The 19,683-nt window shown below is 34.6% G+C and overlaps 1 protein-coding gene across 4 annotated transcripts in view; it reads right to left on the bottom strand.

Moving 5' to 3' along the window:
- Window positions 1–19,683, bottom strand: part of CCSER1 (coiled-coil serine rich protein 1) — a 1,444,871-nt gene that overhangs the window by 482,341 nt on the left and 942,847 nt on the right. For all 4 annotated transcript variants that reach the window (XM_005555429.5, XM_045393364.3, XM_045393365.2 and 1 more), the window contains one exon: window positions 12,315–12,359. In XM_005555429.5, the coding sequence (XP_005555486.3) occupies window positions 12,315–12,359 (45 nt within the window). The remainder of the gene's footprint in view (window positions 1–12,314; window positions 12,360–19,683) is intronic.

The raw sequence follows: 19,683 nt of genomic DNA, 5'->3' as shown, positions 1-19,683 counted from the left end.
CATTCTGTGGCACACGGCCGTATTTGATTGAATCATGTAGATGAACCTGGGAAAATTATACCACACTGTCAAAAATTAGAAGTTATAAGTCATCTATAGAGTAGATAGCGGATACCATCATTTGGAGGACATCATGGAGGACAAAGTACAAGCAAAAAAAGTAAAGAGGCTATCTAGCTTGCACAGAGTACAATGGTGTGGAATTTGAGGAAAGAGAAATAGAATAAATAACTGTCCATTTTCCAAAAGACAAAGACTGAGACCAAATGGATGCACCTGACACATAAGTTTCTATTCTTTGTAATCCAACAATTCCAAAGCACATCAAAATAGTAGTTATAGTCATGTCTTGGATGAGATAACACCTATAGGCAATGAATAGGTAGGCAAGAAGATAGACCGGGGAAAGAGTAGAAAAAGAGGAGAGAGAATAGAAATGTTTAGTTAAGTGGAGATTAGCTAATGCTCTCAAGGAATGCCATTAGTCCAAAATTATTCAGTTGTAGTATGTCTGTTCATTTATCTTCTTATAAGTCATAGTGTATTATTTAAGTTTTACTCTGGAGACATATTTTCTAGCTTTGAATTCTGGCCTCATGGGCTTACTAACTGTAAGACTTTGGGAAAGTTATTCAAACACTTTCTGATTTCATTTCTTCTTTATTGAAATGAGAATAATTGTGACTATTTCTAAAGTTTACTGGATAATTAAATGATTGAATATGTGTAAAGTGCTTACAACAACACCCGGCCCATGATAAGCACTTAGTACATGCTAACTCAATTTTTATGGCAAAGAGGACCCTATTTTTCTAGTGTTCAGAATGAAATATATCTTACCACAGTCCTGCAATTCCTTATCTAAAATTCTGAAGATCATATATATCTGGTAATTCAGAATTATTTTGATTTTCAAATAATAATAAAGAGCATTTACCACATTTTAAAAATATCCCCAGTAAGGTTTAGAGCAGCAGGCTGTACAAACACTTTCACGTTTCTGCAGCAAAACATATAAATGTTCATGTGAAGTGGAAAAAACAAAGACTGTAAGTAGGTCTTTTAGCTTAGGAGAAGTTTTTTACCATTAAACTAGCTTGAGCCTCCCTTTGAGGAAAAAATAAACCAGTTTTCAGAGCACTTGGGATATCATAACTGCAGATACAGAACTATTTATAAGTGTTATTTTATTATTTATTTATTTGTTTATTTTTGAGATGGATTCTCGCTTTGTCACCCAGGCTGGAGTGTAGTCGTGTGATCTCAGCTCACTGCAACCTCCGCCTCCTGGGTTCGAGCAATTCTCTTGCCTCAGCCTCCTGAGTAGCTGGGACTATAGGCACCCACCACCATGCCTGGCTAATTTTTGTATTTTCAGTGGAGACAGAGTTTCACCATATTGGCCAGGCTGGTCTCAAATTCCTGACCTTGTGATCTGCCCACCTCTGCCTCCCAAAGTGTTGGGATTACAGGCATGAGCCACCGCGCCTGGTCTGTTATTTTTTGTTTACTGTTAATGGTTGGAATTTGAATGTGATCAAGTTTCAAGGTTATTGAAGAGAACAAGAAGCTCTTGGGTAAATAGTATAGGGCAAAGAGGAAGCCCTTTTTTTGAGGGAAACAGATGATGCAGTCATATTACTTGTAGTGTGTGTTATGTCCTCCCCTAATTTATATGGTAAAGCCCTAGCCCCCAGGACCTCCTAATGTGGTTATATTTGGGGATAAGGCTTTTAAAGGACAATTATCTGACACAGAAAGGATATACTGCATTTTCTATTGTATAGGTGGGAGCTAAACGCTATATGAAGGTAAAGAGTGAAATGATAAGACAGTGAAGACTCAGAAGGGTGAGAGGGTGGGGGGGTGGATGATGATAAATTACGTAATGGGTACAATGTATATTATTCAGGTGAACGATACCCTAAAAGCCCTGACTTCACCACCACACAATCTATGCATGTAACAAAATTACACCTGTACCGCATGAATTTAAACCAAAAAGAAAAACAAAATGAGGCTGTTAGGCTGGGCTGTAGTCCTATCTGACTATTGCCTTTATTATGAAATTTGGACACACAAAGGGACACCAGGGATAAGCAGAGTAAAGAGCATATGAGGACATAGCAAGAAGGTGATCATCTGCAAGCCAAGAAGAGAGCTTGAGGAGAAAGCAAACCTGCTGATTTTGATGCTGGCATCAAAGATTTCTAGCCTCCAGAACTGTGAAAAATTAAAATGATGCCATTAAAGTCACCTACTTGGTGGTAATTTCTTACAGCAGCTTGAGCAGACAAATGTAGTGTAGAGTAGCAATTCTACTTAAAGCTATTATTTGAACACAACTAATATTTGTATAAGACTGAAAGTCTCTAATTCTTGGATTTTTAATCTAATTGAGACAATTGTTTATAAATAGTTTGACAACACTATGTTTCTTAGGAGCTAAAAAATTAGAAATACATTTTTTTTCCATTATTAGGTAATCTTATTTAAAAGTTTTAGATGACATATAGGTGAGGATGTGGTGATCACTGGGAAGGTACTGAGGGGCCCCTTTGGTATGATTAAAGGACAATGGTAAAAACTCATTAGAAGTGATCATCTTTCACGGGGCTGAGTGACGACCAATGGCTGGAGATTGTTTCAAAGTGCTTGGAGGATAGGATGTGAACAGAGAATGGACCTAATGTCAAATAATTGACCTTGAAGGAGAGATGACTAAGAGGTGGGAAGAAATCCGGAGATCTATTGCCAAGCTCAGAGAAGGGCAGCAAAGTTCTCCAGAGAAGAGCAGTGTTTTTCCGTTGCGGTTTTACAGGAACTAAATACGTTACACGGCAATGCCAAAAATTAAAAAAATTAGATAGTTTACACGAGGATTATTTGTTCAAGATGAAAATATAAACCAAAACAGAAAAAAAAAAAATCTTACTGTGATATGGTAAGTATCAAAATAATGAAAATGTTTGTTTTCTTCTCTATATTTTTGAGGTGGCAATTAGCTTCTATTTGTAATTAAGAAGGGAATCATAAGAGTTCACCCTCACTTGGATATGAATAAATACTTTTCTGATAAAAGCAAGCTGAATCAGTTCAACCATCTGGAGTAGTATTTTTTTTTTTTTTTTTTTTTTTTTTTTTTTTTTTTTTTTTTTTTTTTGAGACAGAGTCTTGCTCTGTCACCCAGGCTGGAGTGCAGTGGCCGGATCTCAGCTCACTGCAAGCTCCGCCTCCCGGGTTCACGCCATTCTCCTGCCTCAGCCTCCCCAGTAGCTGGGACTACAGGCGCCCGCCACCGCGCCCGGCTAGTTTTTTGTATTTTTAGTAGAGACGGGGTTTCACCATGTTAGCCAGGATGGTCTCGATCTCCTGACCTCGTGATCCGCCCGTCTCGGCCTCCCAAAGTGCTGGGATTACAGGCTTGAGCCACCGCGCCCGGCCAGTATTTTCTTTTATATTAATTGGCATAGTTAAAGAGCAAGAAATAATTACATAATCAGTTGCACACACAAAAACGCTGTAAGTTTAAGAATATGCTTTCAAATAAATATACAACGGCACAAAATAAACATTATCATTTGTTTTTTGCCTTTTCAAATAAAAATATCTCTAAGGTTGAACTGATTCTAAAAATAATTTATGTTCCTTATAAAAAGATAAATCTAAATGTATATTGATTCAAAAGTCAAAATCCTTCTACTGTAATCCTTCTTGGTCCTCGCCTCTTTGTAATATCTACTGTAAAGCTACAAAACCTTACTTATATCCAGATTAAAAAGAAAAGACATGAACAAGAAAAATACGTTTCATTTCAGAACCTTGAAATCACAATGTCTAACCGTGCTGTACGAAGCTACAGTGTCATAAAATCTGCCTAATCCCTGCCTATTGTCAACCTTGCAAAACCTCCCTTTAACTAACCCAGTCTGGATTTTAACATCTTGTAAAATATCTTCTCCTAATTTTCCCATTTAGAGACTTACAAAAACTTTGTTAACGTAGTGTTCTTTTTTTATTGCATGGGATCTAACATACTAGCTTTGTTCGCTCAACAGATTTCTTTCATTGTGGTCTTTTCTGGCATCAACAGTGAAAAACTGTAGAGATATAACACATGGTGAATTGAAACCCACCTGCAAGAGTTCCTCTGAAACATGTTTCTCTGAGGCCTCATAAGTCTCCCATTCAGAGGTCTGTCTGACTGCAAAAGTGAGGAGAATCCTGCTTTGGGTCTAAACTTAATTTATTTTTGTCAATCTCTCAAATACAAAGTTTCTGCCTCCTAGAAATGAGAATGCTTTTTAAGTAATCCTTTGATTATTTAATCAATGTCAAAACCACTTATCCGTGATGAGAAACGACACTACTGTTTGTTTTTGTCACTCTCTGAGTCACTAAGAGGTATAGTTATAAAGACTCAGGAGTTCAGAAGTTCTTGATGCTCTTTGGACAAATTACTTTGATTACCTTTTCAAAACCTTATGAGGGCCTTCCTCAATCTTGTCTTGTTTGTTCCATTTAGTTTCATTTTGCTTGGAGGTAGAGGGTTTGTCAGGCCCCCAACCTGGTCTTTTTTTTTTTTTTTTTGAGACTGAGTCTTGCTCTGTTGCCAGGCTGGAGTGCAAGTGGAGCGATCTCAGTTCACTGCAACCTCTGCCTCCTGGGTTCAAGCAATTCCCCTGCCTCAGCCTCCCAAGTAGCTGTGATTACGGCACGTGCCACCACATCTGGCTACTTTTTGTATTTTAGGAGAGACGGGGTTTCACCATGCTCAACCTGGTCTTAAACCAGGTTCTTAAGAGGTTGCCCCAGCAAAATTTTCATGTGCTCTTATCAGATCGTTTGACCTTTCAGTCAAATTCCCACTTACGTTTCAGTTTAACTCATGCGCATATGTCTCTAACTGGCATAATCCTACCAGGTACAATCTAAATTACTGTCCATTTTGGAGAACTCTATATCTTGGGAACATGATGGTTGAACTGTTTCTTCATGTAATTGATTAGTCTCAAATTACTGCTTAATCATATTGCAAACATTATTTTATGTGGCTTTCTGTGCATGTGTGTGTCTATGTGTGTAATGGATTTCTTATATTTAAGGCTGCTTTATCATCCCACAGTGATTTTATATCTGTCAGAAGCTGGCTCCCCCTCACTTGTTCCCCTTCCTTTCTCTCTCTTTTTTTTTTCCTGCTTGTCTTGGAAAGTATTTTTCTGTCACTATGTGCCTACTCTAGGCACATATCTGATTCAGATAACCAGTCAAACACTTCCAAAGAAGGAGAAAAAAGTTAAACTGAGTGCACTTTTAATTGTTTTCTCACCATTTGAGATACTACTGTGATCTTTCTTACTAAAGTAGATCTACTAAGCTTAGTTTTGCTTGATCAACCGGTTTCTTTGGGGTCATTTCTTGGAATGTCAGTGATGTACAAACATAGAAGAGATCTTCAAAATCCAATCTGAAGATGACCCAGAACATATATAGGATGTGAAAAACAGCTTATAAAACCTATAGTCCTTAAGCACTGCCTTCAATAAAAAATGCCATAAGTAGAAAAGCTAAATATTTTTTTCTCTTATCTGTAATATGAAATGTGGAAATAGAATATTCAAGGTTAAATAAAGATTCCAAAGCAGAATTTGTTGCCATATTTGGGATTTGCTACCTCAGAACAAATTTGGAACGTAAAATCCTTTAAAAAGCAGACTTGGCCTAGGATATTATTGATTGTCACGGTGTGGACTAGTCAACGCAGACAGTAAAATATACGAATAGCATCTCTGACAGAACAAAATATGAAGGAAAGACCTGATTATATAAATAATAATAATAATAATAATGGTAACTGTTGCATGTGTTGGATGCTTCCTATGTGCCAGACACTACTCAAAGAGCTTTATGCATATTAACTCATTTTCTCAACAAACTTTTGAAACAGGAACAATTATTATGGTCTTGTAATGTGTAGTTCTTCTAATTAAATGTTGATTTATAATAAGGACTAAATTGACTTTTTTTTTTTCATCTTGCCCAAATTCCTATATAAAAGGTCTGGGGAGTCAGGCCCTACAAATCATAAATTCTCATCAGATGGGTTTTATTTAACTCTATATATTGTGACTTACTTTCCAACCTGACTCTGGCATAACATTATAAGACAAAGAAGAAAATCAAAATATTTTACCCCAAAACATGTTTCTTTGCCATATCTTGAAATGGCCCTGCAAAGTTGTCCTTTGTGGGGGAAAATTAGCATCTGTAAAGAATCTCTATTAACAGAGCTGGTTCTTTTTCTTCCTGGCCCTCTCAAGTCTAAAGAGAATAACTAAGAGTCTAGCACCTTTTAAAGATCTGAATAAGAAATCCTTGTCATCTATTGTCTCTAAGTGCAGCCACTATAAGACCTCAAAAGAACCTTGGTCTCCACAGTCTTTTATCTTAACCTGAACATTTCCTTTCTGTCATCCCAGGTCTTCAGATAAACTCAACCAATTGTCAAACAGAAAATGTTTAAATTTACCCATAGCCTGGAAGCATCCCCCACACCACCCGCTGCTTTGAGCTGTCCTGTCTTTCTGGACCAAACCAATGTATTTCTTAAATGTATTTCATTGATGTCTCACGCCTCCCTAAAATGTAAAGAACCAAGCTGCGCCCCTACTACCTTGGGCACATGTTCTCGGGGTCTCCTGAGGGCTATGTCACAGACCATGGTCACTTATGTGGCTCAGAATAAATCTCTTCCAATATTTTACAGAGTTTGACTCTTTTAATTGACAGTAAGTATAAAGATCTTTACTCTCCTTATTGCCTGTCAATTCTGAGTTCTGAGATTTTTTTTTTTACTGAGTCCTTAAAGGGTCTCTTGATCTCAAATTCACACTGTTCATCAGATACATCTTAGTGGCAGGCTATAGGCATCTAACAACTGAAAAATTCTATATATTTCCCAAAAAATTGTCATCACTGAGATTATAAAAGATTTTCTTATTCTACTAAACTACACGGAAACTAAGAATGGGATATCTAAAGTTGAACTGAAGTAGAAAATTCAAGATACTATATTCTGCATATTAGACAATAAAGAAAACATACAAGTAGAAGCAAGTTTTGCAAAAAAATTATCAAAGAAAACTTGTAATCATGATCTATTTCTTTTGGAAGATACTTTTCATTCAAGGCAGAAGGCTATAAAATAAGTATAGTTATCTTCTATAATTTCCAAATTATACAAAATACTAGACCTTAAGAGAACAATATTGCCTAATGGTTTTTGCTAACTCTTATTCCCAAGAATAGTACATTTTCTTCAATTTTAGTTCTGTTCTTAGAAGTTGCATATTTTTCTTCTTTTATCCCTTTAAAAAAACAATTCTCAGCTGGGTGTGGTGGCTCACGCCTGTAATCCCAGCACTTTGGGAGGCCAAGGCGGGTGGATCATGGGCTCAGGAGATGCAGACCATCCTGGCTAACACGGTGAAACCCTATCTCTACTAAAAATACAAAAAAAAAAAAAAAAAAATTAGCCGGGGGTAGTGATGCACATCTGTAGTCCCAGCTACTCAGGAGGCTGAGGCAGGAGAATGGCATGAACCCGGGAGGCAGAGTTTGCAGTGAGTAGAGATCTCACCACTGCTCTCCAGCCTGGGAGACAGAGCAAGACTTCATCTCAAAAAAAAAACCACACACACACACACAAAAAACAATTCTCTCCAGTGATCTCTCAGGCAAGAGAAAAGAGTGACTTTGCTTAACTCAAGCAATAACCTAGTCCTAAAGTAGTCTGATTCATAATTCTAATTAAGTCATAAATGGAAAGAGAAATCATTGGTGATTTTTATTTCATTCCAATTGAAATCATTCTTGTGTTAATGTTCCAGGTTGACAAGTTACTTTGAAATTCAGAATATAATTTATCTGATTCTCAGAATTTTCTATTTTGGAGAGAATTAAAATGATTTTCCATTTCAAGTAGAAATATGTAATTCCTCAAAAGATAAACAATGCAAAGTCTATCCAAGTCCATTAGCAAAGGCATACAGTCCACTATCAGAATAAAATAATTACTTTCTTTAGGATGTTATATGCTCAAATGATAGTTTACATCAATAAACAATCTTGAAGTATTACTTTCAATGATTAATTAATGTAAATATAAAACAGGGCTGGGAAAAGAGTATTTAACTAAACATTGATTTTCAATCTGCCTTTTTTCAACTGTCTCTAATTATGTTTCTTTAAGTCTCTGAGGTTTGTATCATCAATAATTTCCTATTTATGGTTTTCAGCAAAGAAAATAGAGAATCAGCACACTGTAATCCAGCAGAGAAAATTAGTGAAGCATTCTGGACTCCAAAATAGATAACAAGTTATAAGATATGCTCATTATATTCTTGAGAATGATACATTCATAAATGAGCTATTTTAATAATTTAAAATGTATATTTTTTTCCTAAGTGTCTGTAAGAATCTATCTGTGCTTGCAATCCCACAAATAAAAGTGGGATGTTTTTAATATCAATGGCATGATCACGCAAAGATCATCAACTGAAAAATTTCCAAAACACGTGGGAATTTTTGCAGTAATGTGGAATAAGTATATCTATAAAGTTGTTGATCATATTTCTAAATACTTTAGAAATTACCTAAAGTGTTAATTCTCTTTCTGATGTTTAAGAAGCATATTTATAATCAGTTTTATAAGAGTATAAACTATTTATCTAAAATATTCAAGTGTACCAATATTAACCTTTTTTCAGAATTCCAGATTAATAACGGCAACATTATCCCTGCCAAGACTGTTCATCACTTTAAGAGATCTGAGTCATGCAAATTATATAAAAGTGATCCTTGATCACTACGCATTTGTACTTCATTTGCATAGCCTCTTTCGTTCCTGACTTTCTGTAACTTCCAATAACAGCCTTAATCCAAAAATTCCAATAGCTAGTGTATTTCATATTAGCTTATCACATTCAATAGAATTTCAGAAGCTAAATATTTATTCCTGATTTAGATATTGAACCATAATTATTAGTTCTCCTCATCATGATATAAAGTCACATATCATGTGATTTTAGACCTGTGATACAGAATATTCAGAATACCAATGGTTGGGCATTTTTGAGGTAGGGTAAAAATAGAGACAATCTGCCATTCCAAAACTGTGCACACAGGCACACACAGATGAAGCTTTAATACTTAAAAACTGACCTTTGGAAAAAAAAAAAAAAAAAAACTACCTAAAATAACAAAGGTGTTTTAAAGTATTTTAAGAAAAATTACAGTAACTTAGTGTTATACACACTTAATGAAAAAAATGATTTATCTCTGTGTCTTACCCAGTCAATTTCACTGAGGTTTTTCTATGAGTTGCAAAATCCCACTGGATGCAAGAAAATTGTTTATAATCAGTTAGAAATATCTGTTAAACCATCACATTTTGTATACCATTCTACTAATCTCCCCTTTTAAACAAGCTTTTTATTATCTATTATAATCAGCCCCCTCAAATTGTATACACAATATGCATGTATGAAAATGCAAAAATACCAATATAACTGGAGTTATTTTATACAGCTAATAACTATTTTCATATATTTCACAATTTAGCAATTTAGGTGTTACCTATCTCTATTTCCTTTAGAAAAGTAATTTACATTTTAATCACTTCTTAATTTATATTTTCATATAGTATATAGTTTCAAATCTAGCCTTCTTGTCTGGCAATTAGATTTTTAATGGTATTTACCACTTAGCAAAATAGCATATTACTGTCTACTTCATTTTCTATGAATACTCTGTTCTCATTACTTCAATAAATAAATAGAGCATTTTAAATGGCACTTCTTAAATCTTCTTATAACTATTTGGTAATAAGCCCTTGATATTGCATCCATCAACACCTATTGGTAATAGCTGTCATTTGAACTGAGAAATTAATTCATCATAATAAGTAATTATTGTCATTTATCAATCATAATAGCATTACAATGAGAAATTCTAGGAAATCATTTGGAGTAAGAGTTTTCTAAACCCCCCCGTTTCAATTTAACATAATCAGAAGTACATTGTACATCGTATTATGCACACACATAATAGAACACAACAAACAGAAATTAGATATATACATGTCCCATTTCTTACATGAGATCACAAGGTCCTTAACATAGTAATTGTACTCTTTGTTTACAGGTCATCTACCATTCAGACTTCAAAATAACAGTTTTTACAACATACTTCACCTAATTGTCTTATACCTCCCTAAAGTTTCTTATCTTAGAACACACTAGGCCTCTTAGTCACAGGGAAAGCTAAGGTTAAGTATTTAGATTGAATAGAAACATGCCTAAGTAACCCTGTGCTGCCCCAAGTGGAAGTAAAGTAGTTGTTTTGAATTTTAATAGTTGACATTTACTTTCTGGTCACGAATTAGAGGTGTCAAGTGAAGAAGACATTACTGGATAATGGTTAATTTCATGACCTTAGCTTTTTATAATTATTCCATTACCCTGAGGGAGAAGGCCAAAATCAATGTTGTCCCTTCTATGGAGATGTATACATTAAATTGTAAATTATTACAATTTTGACCTTCACAGAAATCACAAGGTAGTTTTGAGAACAATATACTTCTAAAATTAATTTAAACACATTTTCACCATGTTCCTTACTTATAAGTGCACTTATAATAAAAATAAAATCGAAGGACGTTAGAAAAATAAGCAATACAATTTAAGAGCCACTCTTTCAATAAAAACCCAATCATTATGCATTTAAAAATAATGCATAATGAAAAACTATAAAAATCTTAGTAAAACAAATGCAGAATTTTGCCACCATTTAGCAATGCCATTGTACGGATATATGGATTTCAGTTTTCCTTCTTTTGACACACAGCGGCTATTAGACTAGGAAACAGCAAGGAGAAGCCGAGTAACTCCATTTGTATGTCCCTAAAGGCACTAAATCAGCAGAGATAAATTGCGGCAGTACTGCTTGGATGTAAACTTTCACTTAGGAGGTGATCAGTTCAGTTCTTTCTATGAGTAGATCCATTTTGGTCATGTCTGAATGAAAGCAGTCACTCTCACAAAGCTGTAAAAGGCTCTGAGATCCTCCTTATGAAGTGCATTTTTCCCCAGTTATACTGATGACCATATTCTTATCATCTTGCTCTCCTACAACATGAAAAATATCTAAAGATTTATCTATGTTTCACCTCATCCAGCTCTTCCATCAACGTGAACCAACTTTATGTGTTTCTAAATAAAAATAGATTCTTCTGGATAGGAAATAGCTGAGAAAATGGAAAGAGACCTTAAATGACAAATTCACTAGGAACTAAAATGTCAAATATTAAAATCATGCAACTGGTATTAAAACATCAAGGAAAGCTGGCAAACACCACTATAGGGAAGAAATCTGTTTCTACAGAAAGGAGGCTACAAATGGAGAGGACAGTGTGATTTATTTCCTCATTTTATAGGACAAAATACCTTCACTTTTGTACAAAAATTGCTATATAAGTATCACCAAAAATGATTTTTTTTGTGCAGCGAGAATGTTTTGATTTACTGAATTAAATATTCCACCCTTCCCACACCTCCCAGCAACCTGAGTCACAGAGTTAAGTACAGCATTTATACATTTAGCATGGAAAAAAATTTAAGTGATGTTAAGTCTTCACATTCAGTTAGAATCAGAAAATAATGTGCACCGTATACATTCTATGGTATTATGTTTGGTACTGTTAAAAGTTTCTCCTCGTTATAAAGCATCTGGGGTAGGCAATAATGAAAGAAGTTTTAAAATCACTAGCTTTATCAGAGCAACTTCATACTCTCTAATAATGCATACCAACCTAGTAGCATATGCCAAAAGCCTTTGACAGGAAAATGAAAAATCCCAAATGTCATAAAATGTTTGCATTGTTGGAATTTTGCTAATTTCTCAGTAAGTCTCAGTTTTAAAAATTGCATTGTAATGTTTGCTTAAAAAGGCTTTTCTGCCCCCAGTGAAAGGACCTGCTTCTACAGAAATCCATTATAACAGAAACAATGTTTGCCTAATCAGAGAAACAACATTTTCTTTAGCTTCAGAGGAACAAGCACAAATAACACATTTACATAAACATGTAAAATATGCTTTGGCCAGAATGAACGGAGCCTTATGCATACAACATTCTCTTCAATGCATCTCCATTTCCATTATCAACGTAATTATCATCAATCACCATCACCACATCACTGCAACACCATAGCCATGTTTCCTCTTTTTCCCTGTCCCTCTTCTTTAAACATTCTTACCTCTCTCCCTCCTTGAACTGTCTCTAGTCTTTTCAAGTTTAAACCCTGAAAAAGAAAAGCAAAATATATTATTATTGGCAGAGAAGAAGTAAATAATAATTCATACTAGTGCAAGAATTTTGAGATAAAGGAAATAATTCACTTATTCATAACAAAGATCTGTATATAGATGACTATCTCATGTGTGTATGTGTCTATGAGTATGTAGCTAAGTAAGTCTTCAAATGTCGTCCCAATGCATTTCCTGCTGAACCCTAAATCATAAGTAAAAATAAAATATTAATATGTCTATTTTACGCAGTGATTGCCTACCCTTTATTGAAACCAAAGATATTGTTTAAACTTGAACTAGTACGTGCAATATATTCTATGATGGTAAGCTCCTGCTCTATTTCACCTACCGGCAGATCTCAGTGCCCAAACAAAGTCAGATTGATAAAAGACAGCAGAAGCCCTTGCAGTACTGCTGATTATCCATAAAATATTCAGGATTTTATTTCCTGTCAAAGGGCTTTCTCTCTCTTCTATTAGCATACCTGCTCTCCACAATATAAAAGGAGGATCCACTCTAAGTTCCTAATAAGCACTATACTTAATTAAAAGAAGAAAGAGTTATTGTTTTTCTTAGCAAGTCAATTTTGTCATTAAAAGTAATGGCAAAAACTGCAATTACTTTTGCACCAATCTGATAAATTATTTAACAATGCTTTGGAAAAAATAAATTTAAAAATGTTCATACTACCATTAAGAATTTTGATTAAAGTCAAAGTAGTTCTCTATTTCTGATGAAAATCTGAATAGTACATAATCATAATTATATATTTGCATTACCAATGCATTTATCACATACATTGCACTACCAATGTATAAGGTTAAAAAAAAAAAAAAAAGTCCTGTAATAAAGATGCACTAGACCCATTATGTTTCTAGCTTTATATTTAGGAATTTAAGAAGATATTATTACTGTTGTTATTTCATTAAGTAGCAACAATAATAATGCTGGGAGCGCAATATTGTAGTTAAGTATTTCATAGTTACAGGAAAAATACATTACAGGATAACTTTTTTTCCATTTGGCTACAGCATTTATGTTTTAAAAAATTTCAGGGTTTTTTCAAAAATGTTATCTATTCATCAATAAAAGTAATTTCTTGATTGTTTAGATAAAAACATATGAGATACATTTTAACTAAACCATTTTATTTTAAACAGTAGCTTTACTACTCTCTTGACCCTAGAAAAGGTTCTAGAATCAACACAGCAAACCATTTATTTTTGTAAAAAGGTGGTAGCCTGTTTTCTGATTATAGAAAATTATCTACATTTATAGAACACAGTTTGAAGAGGCTAAATTTTATGTGACAAATAATATAAAACAAAAAGTTAGAACATTTCTTAAATGTAAAGTTTATGCTAAAAGTAAATTCTGAAGTAGTACTCATGCTTATAGTTTTTTACATCTGGGAGATAGTATAATGGGATGCTTTTGAATTCAGACTGACGTAGTTTTAAATCTCTGGTTTGTCACTTTCTTCTGAACGCCCTTTAGTAAATTACATAATGTCTCTCAATTTCATCTTTTGTGACTGAAAAATAATAAATATAGTAGCTATCAAATGTATTTGCTAGGAAGATTAAATGAGATATTATATGTAACAGCATTTAGCAAAGACCAGGCACAGCATATTCCAAAACAGTAATTATTGTCTTCTCTTCTTCCTCCTATTTTTATCATTATTACACATATATAATTAGTTAAATATAAGATCAATTTGAGGCTGGGCATGGTGGCTCATGCCTGTAATCTCAGCGCTTTGGGAGGCAGAGATAGTTGGATCACTTGAAGTCAGGAGTTCGAGACCAGCCCGGTCAACATGGTGAAACCCTGTCTCTACTAAAAATACAAAAAAAATTAGCTGGGAATGGTGGGGGGCACCTGTAATCCCAGCTACACAGAAGGCTGAGGCGGGAGAATAGCTTGAACCCAGACGGCAGACGTTGTCGTGAGCTGAGATCATGGGAGTATTGTTTTCATAAAGCTTGTGGGGAAAACATTGGCCTTATATCTTTAAACAGTTTTCTGACCCTCAATTTTCCTACCATCTAATTCTAGAACTCAAATTATATGTTAAATAACTTGTTATTGTCTCTAAAATCACTGACAGTTTACTTTTGTACAACCTCCTTTTTCCTTGATATTTTATATGTTTTCTATTGTTACACCTTCAAGTTCATTGATCTTTTCTTCTGCAGTATCTAATCTGCTTTTAATCCCATTCAGTGAAATTTTTATTTCAGCTATCTTGGTTTTCATTTCTAGAAGTTTAATTTTGATATTATTTTATTATCTATTTATCTCATTATATTTATATTTCTCTTTAATTCCTTGACATTTACATTTGTAATAATGTTTTAAACTTTTTCTGTTAACTTCATTATCTGTCATTTACAGGTCTGTTTCTATTGATTGAATTTTCTCCTGACATGAGTCATATTTTATTATTTTTTCTCATGTCCAGTAATTTTTTATTGGTTGCCAGATATTATACATTTTATTTTGTTTAGTGTTAGATTTAGTTGTATTGACTTAGACGTAGAATTGTCCCTGGGAGACAGTTAAGTTACCCGTGACTCATACTGATCCCTCTGAGACTTGCATTAAACAATTTTTAGGGTGAGTCTGAAGTAGTCTAGTGTTAAGTTATCCCTGTTCCTAAGGCTTGGTCCTTCTGTGCTCTCTACTGAACTCCCTCTGTATTTAATGGGGGTTCACTACTCTGGCTGATGGGAAATCAAAAGATTCCCAGACCTGTGAGACCCCTGGGAATTCTACTTAGAGTTCACTCTAATTATTCTTTTCCGGCAGTTGTTTGTCACCTGGTCATATGGAATTTCACATTACGTATGTGTAGATTGCTATTCAAACAAAGATTCTGGGGAGCCCCTCTGCAGAGTTCTAGAACTCTTTGTGTATTTCCCTCATTTCTGGTAATCTGCCCCACAAATTCTAGCTCCTTTGTTCTCTCTAAACTCAGATCTTTGTCTCCTCAACTACAAAATTAAATACCATGAAGTTATGTTTAGGCTGTTCCTCCATATGCCACGTATCATGGTCTAAAAATTGCCTCCAGTCAGAAATTTCAGTGTTGGAATCATCTCTTCATTTGCTTCCCTTCTCTTGAAGATCATAGCATTTCTATATATTTAGTCCAGTTTTCTAGCAATGAAAGCTGGAGGACAAGTCTTACAGACAGAACTCCTTCATGAATAGAAACAGAAGTCAAGATAAATATTATTTTAGCTTATTTTTTCAAAGGAGGACATTGAAGCCTACAAAATTTAAATTATGTGACTAAGTTCCAGATCCAGTAAGTACAAAAGTAAAACTTAAACGAATATTTCAAGAGCCTCAATACCAGGTTCATCCTTTCATCCTTAGTCAAATTGTTTTAAACTTCCATCAGTCAAAATGTTTAATGTTGTATTACATACTTTTGAATACAAATTTATTGTAACATGAAATTCATGCATGAGTCACCATGATTCTTCAAGGCAACACAGTGATTAAAAGGAGCTGAGAATCAGCATTTAGTGGAAAACAAAAAACAAACAAACAAAAAAAACAAAAAACACATGGTTGGAATATGGACTGGACTGAAAGGCAAGCTTGCCAGAGTAGATAAGATGTACTGTGTAAACAATGTAAAAAGCTTGGTGGTAATTTAGGCACTAGATTATTGACAGATCAAGCTTCAGGTTGAAAATCTGAAGCAGTGTATCTGATGACAAGAATTTGAGAGCTGTGTGGGCAAAGAATAATGGCTTATGAGGATTTTCCATATGATACTAGGGCTTTAGACAAGATTGTGTTTCAAAGGAGAAGTAAGGTATAGTGAGATTCACTAATTCTATGAACTGGGAGATGCCAAGCCTTAACTGATAGCAGAAATTGCTCTTGAGTACTAGAGCAAGACTATCTTCAAGTTGGAAGGTCAGGTGACTTGAATGTGGAAAACTGTTAGGGAGGTATCAACTGTGACTTACAACCTCTGCTAGGAAACCTGCACAATCTTGATTTTTACTGACTCTTATTAACAGTAACTTGGTTGATTTGCTTTAAAAGATCATACTGTAATATCACCCCCACTAACCAAGAAATAACATTTAGCACAAGGGATATTTTCTTTCTTTTTTTTTTTTTTTTTTTTTTTTTTGAGACGGAGTCTCACGCTGTTGCCCAGGCTGGAGTGCAATGGCGCGATCTCGGCTCACTGCAAGCTCCGCCTCCTGGGTTCACGCCATTCTCCTGCCTCAGCCTCCTGAGTAGCTGGGACTACAGGCGCCCGCCACCGCGCCCGGCTAATTTTTTTGTATTTTTAGTAGAGACGGGGTTTCACTGTGGTCTCGATCTCCTGACCTTGTGATCCGCCCGCCTCGGCCTCCCAAAGTGCTGGGATTACAGGCTTGAGCCACCGCGCCCGGCCTGGATATTTTCAAAATAAGTATTAATCTAAAATAACCCAAACACCTTTATTTGTGTTCACTTATATATACCACACGATTAAAAAAATCCTTTGCATTTTTATACTATTATATAATTTCCACTAAGACACATATTAAAATAATTCAGAAACAAGAATATGTTTTAATTCTTTTTTTTTTTTTTTTTTTTTTTTTGAGACAGAGTTTCGCTCTTATCGCCCAGGCTGGAGTGCAGGCTGGATTGCAGTGGCATGATCTCAGCTCACTGCAACCTCTGCCTCCCAGGTTCAAGCAATTCTCCTTGCCTCAGCCTCCCAAGTAGCTGGGATTACAGGCACCCGCCACCATGCCCGGCTAATTTTTTTTTTTTTTTTTTTTTTTTGGTATTTTTAGTAGAGACGGGGTTTCACTATGTTGGCCAGGCTAGTGATCCAACCGCCTCGGCCTCTCAAAGTGCTGGGATTACAAGAATGAGCCACCACGACCGGCCTGAATATGTTTTAATTCTATTCACTGATGTACACACAAACAGTCAAATTATTCATATATATATGTATGCATATGGGTTGATTCTTAATATAAGATTCACAGAATTTTAATTGATTTAAAATCCACTTTGTTATTTTTCAACCATATAAATGCAATATTGACCTAGCATGTCTTGAACAAAGTGTATTTAAAAATACTCTGGAGGACGTGGTTGGAAAAAATTCATTTCCCTCAGTATACATATTTCTCACTAGAGAATAGGAAATCTCTGCATTGATCAAAATTAATCACATAAGACCAAACCAAAATGTTATAAATTGTAGGCAGGAAAAAAATTACCCTAAAGCAAATGTTCTGCAGTGTGTTAAATTAAGATGGTTTAGTACGGCAGTAAGGGAGAAAGGCTATTAACTGAAAAAAAAAAAAAAAAAAAAAAAAAAAAAGAACTTCCTATCAAAATTTCTCTTGCATTCCAGTATCCACATGAACACCCTGGTAACCGTGCTGGCATATAGACCCACTTTGTCTAAGGTACTCAGGGATGTGAGGGAAGAGATCCACCCCTTCATAAGGATTAGAAACCCTTCTAAAATTTCTATCATGTCCTAAGGATTTTCCCTGCTTCCCTGTAAACAAACAGGCAGAAATATACTATCTAATATCCCTAGATTTGGTTGATTTATTTTTTCTAATTGAAAAAATATAGATTGGACAGATGGAATAAAAATAAATATTTTATTTCTAGAACTGCAGAGATTTCATTATGATAGTTTTTCTTAAAATGCAGAAAGTAGCCATGATTTAAGTGGATAAAATAATAATTAATTTTTAAAAGGCTTCAAGTAACTGTGTGACTTTTTAACATTTAGCTTTAGCTGTGAAGGCACAGGAAAGAGCTAGAAGGAACTTTAAATAACTGTAGCTCAACCTCTTCATTTTATAGATGAGGAGGCTTGCAGCCAGGGATCTTAATTTATAAGTGGCAGTTTTGGGACTCGAACTCTGGCCACTGGGTCCCTAATCCAGAATTATTTTTGTTTAAACAAATTGTTTTAGCAGTTCTATCATAAAGCATAGTCTTAAAAGTTGTGTAACTTCTGGAGCATTCCTTAATGATTTCATGGGCCAGGTTCCACAGCTATAAAATTGAAATAATTTGTGGTATAAATGAAAGAATCTTTATAAAACAAGGCACTATGTCTACTCCATCATTTACGGCAACATGCACTGAAGTTAGTGGCATAAGATGTTGCTGCCCTTGTTGGTAAAATCTAAATAAAAGACTCATTACTATTACAGTTATAAAGATAACTAATATTTGTTGAATGTTCTCTATGTACCAAGCACCATTACAAGTGTTTTACCTGGATTAATTTAATTCTGACCATAGCCTTATTACATGTTATATTACAAAATAGTTATTCCCCCACTGGGCAGAAATGAAAATGATCTACCGGTTATTCTGTTTTGTTTTTGAACTGATCTCTTTAGACAAAATAAAATGCAGCTTCTTATTAGTTCTTGCTATTGTTAGTTTCACATTGCAGCTACAGTATATGGTTCAAAGAACCACAAGAGTTTGTATAAAACACTTCTGGCCTGCTTGCTTCTCACTGCCACATTTCTTATTATATGGCAGCATCATATTAGTGATGGAAACACATTGTTGGATGATAAGGATATTGTTTAAGTCTCTGGGTCTTGGCTTGTCTGGTAAAAAAGTGATGATTGTCGGGAGGAGGACATAGAGAGTTGTAATGGATGATTTCTGTAGAGGGTTAAAATCTAGTATCTGTATTATGTTTTAATTTTAAGACAGGTATATCAGTCCTTTTACAGATTCTTATTCTGTGTCTCTCTATCTTGTATGGCCTCTCAGTGAAACTAATGAAACTACTCAAGAAGTTAAAAAATTCCAAAAACTTTGAACACAGCTTATATACCTATTGTCAGCCTTATTTAAGGTTCCCTAATTTCTGATTTTTTTTAACTTACATCTCTGTATTTTACTCTATCAGTTTGTTGTGTAAATTTTTAATTCAGTTTCAATTTCCAATTATATTGTTTATAAAAATATTTTGTTGCATAAATGGACTTCTAATCATAGTCTTACTTAGGATTCGTTTTATAAATGATAATATTGAGGAGTGTCATAGGTTTACAGAATTGACTTAGAAACACAAAAAGTTTCCTAAGGCAACTTAACCTACTTAAAAACTGCACTAATTAATTCTTACACATAAATCTAGTCTTCCTTTTAAGTTAATAAATATAGTTTAAATATTTGTAATTCTTTTATCTCTGTTTTAGCCATTTATTGAAAAAAATATTCTCCCCCTGGGCTATATTGAAATTGAAGTCACGGAGGGATTTCTAAAGCACATGTTTGAAAATTTCA

Source organism: Macaca fascicularis, chromosome 5 (assembly GCF_037993035.2).
Source record: "Macaca fascicularis isolate 582-1 chromosome 5, T2T-MFA8v1.1".
Taxonomy (NCBI): domain Eukaryota; kingdom Metazoa; phylum Chordata; class Mammalia; order Primates; family Cercopithecidae; genus Macaca; species Macaca fascicularis.
This window is presented reverse-complemented; position numbering and strand designations above follow the sequence as displayed.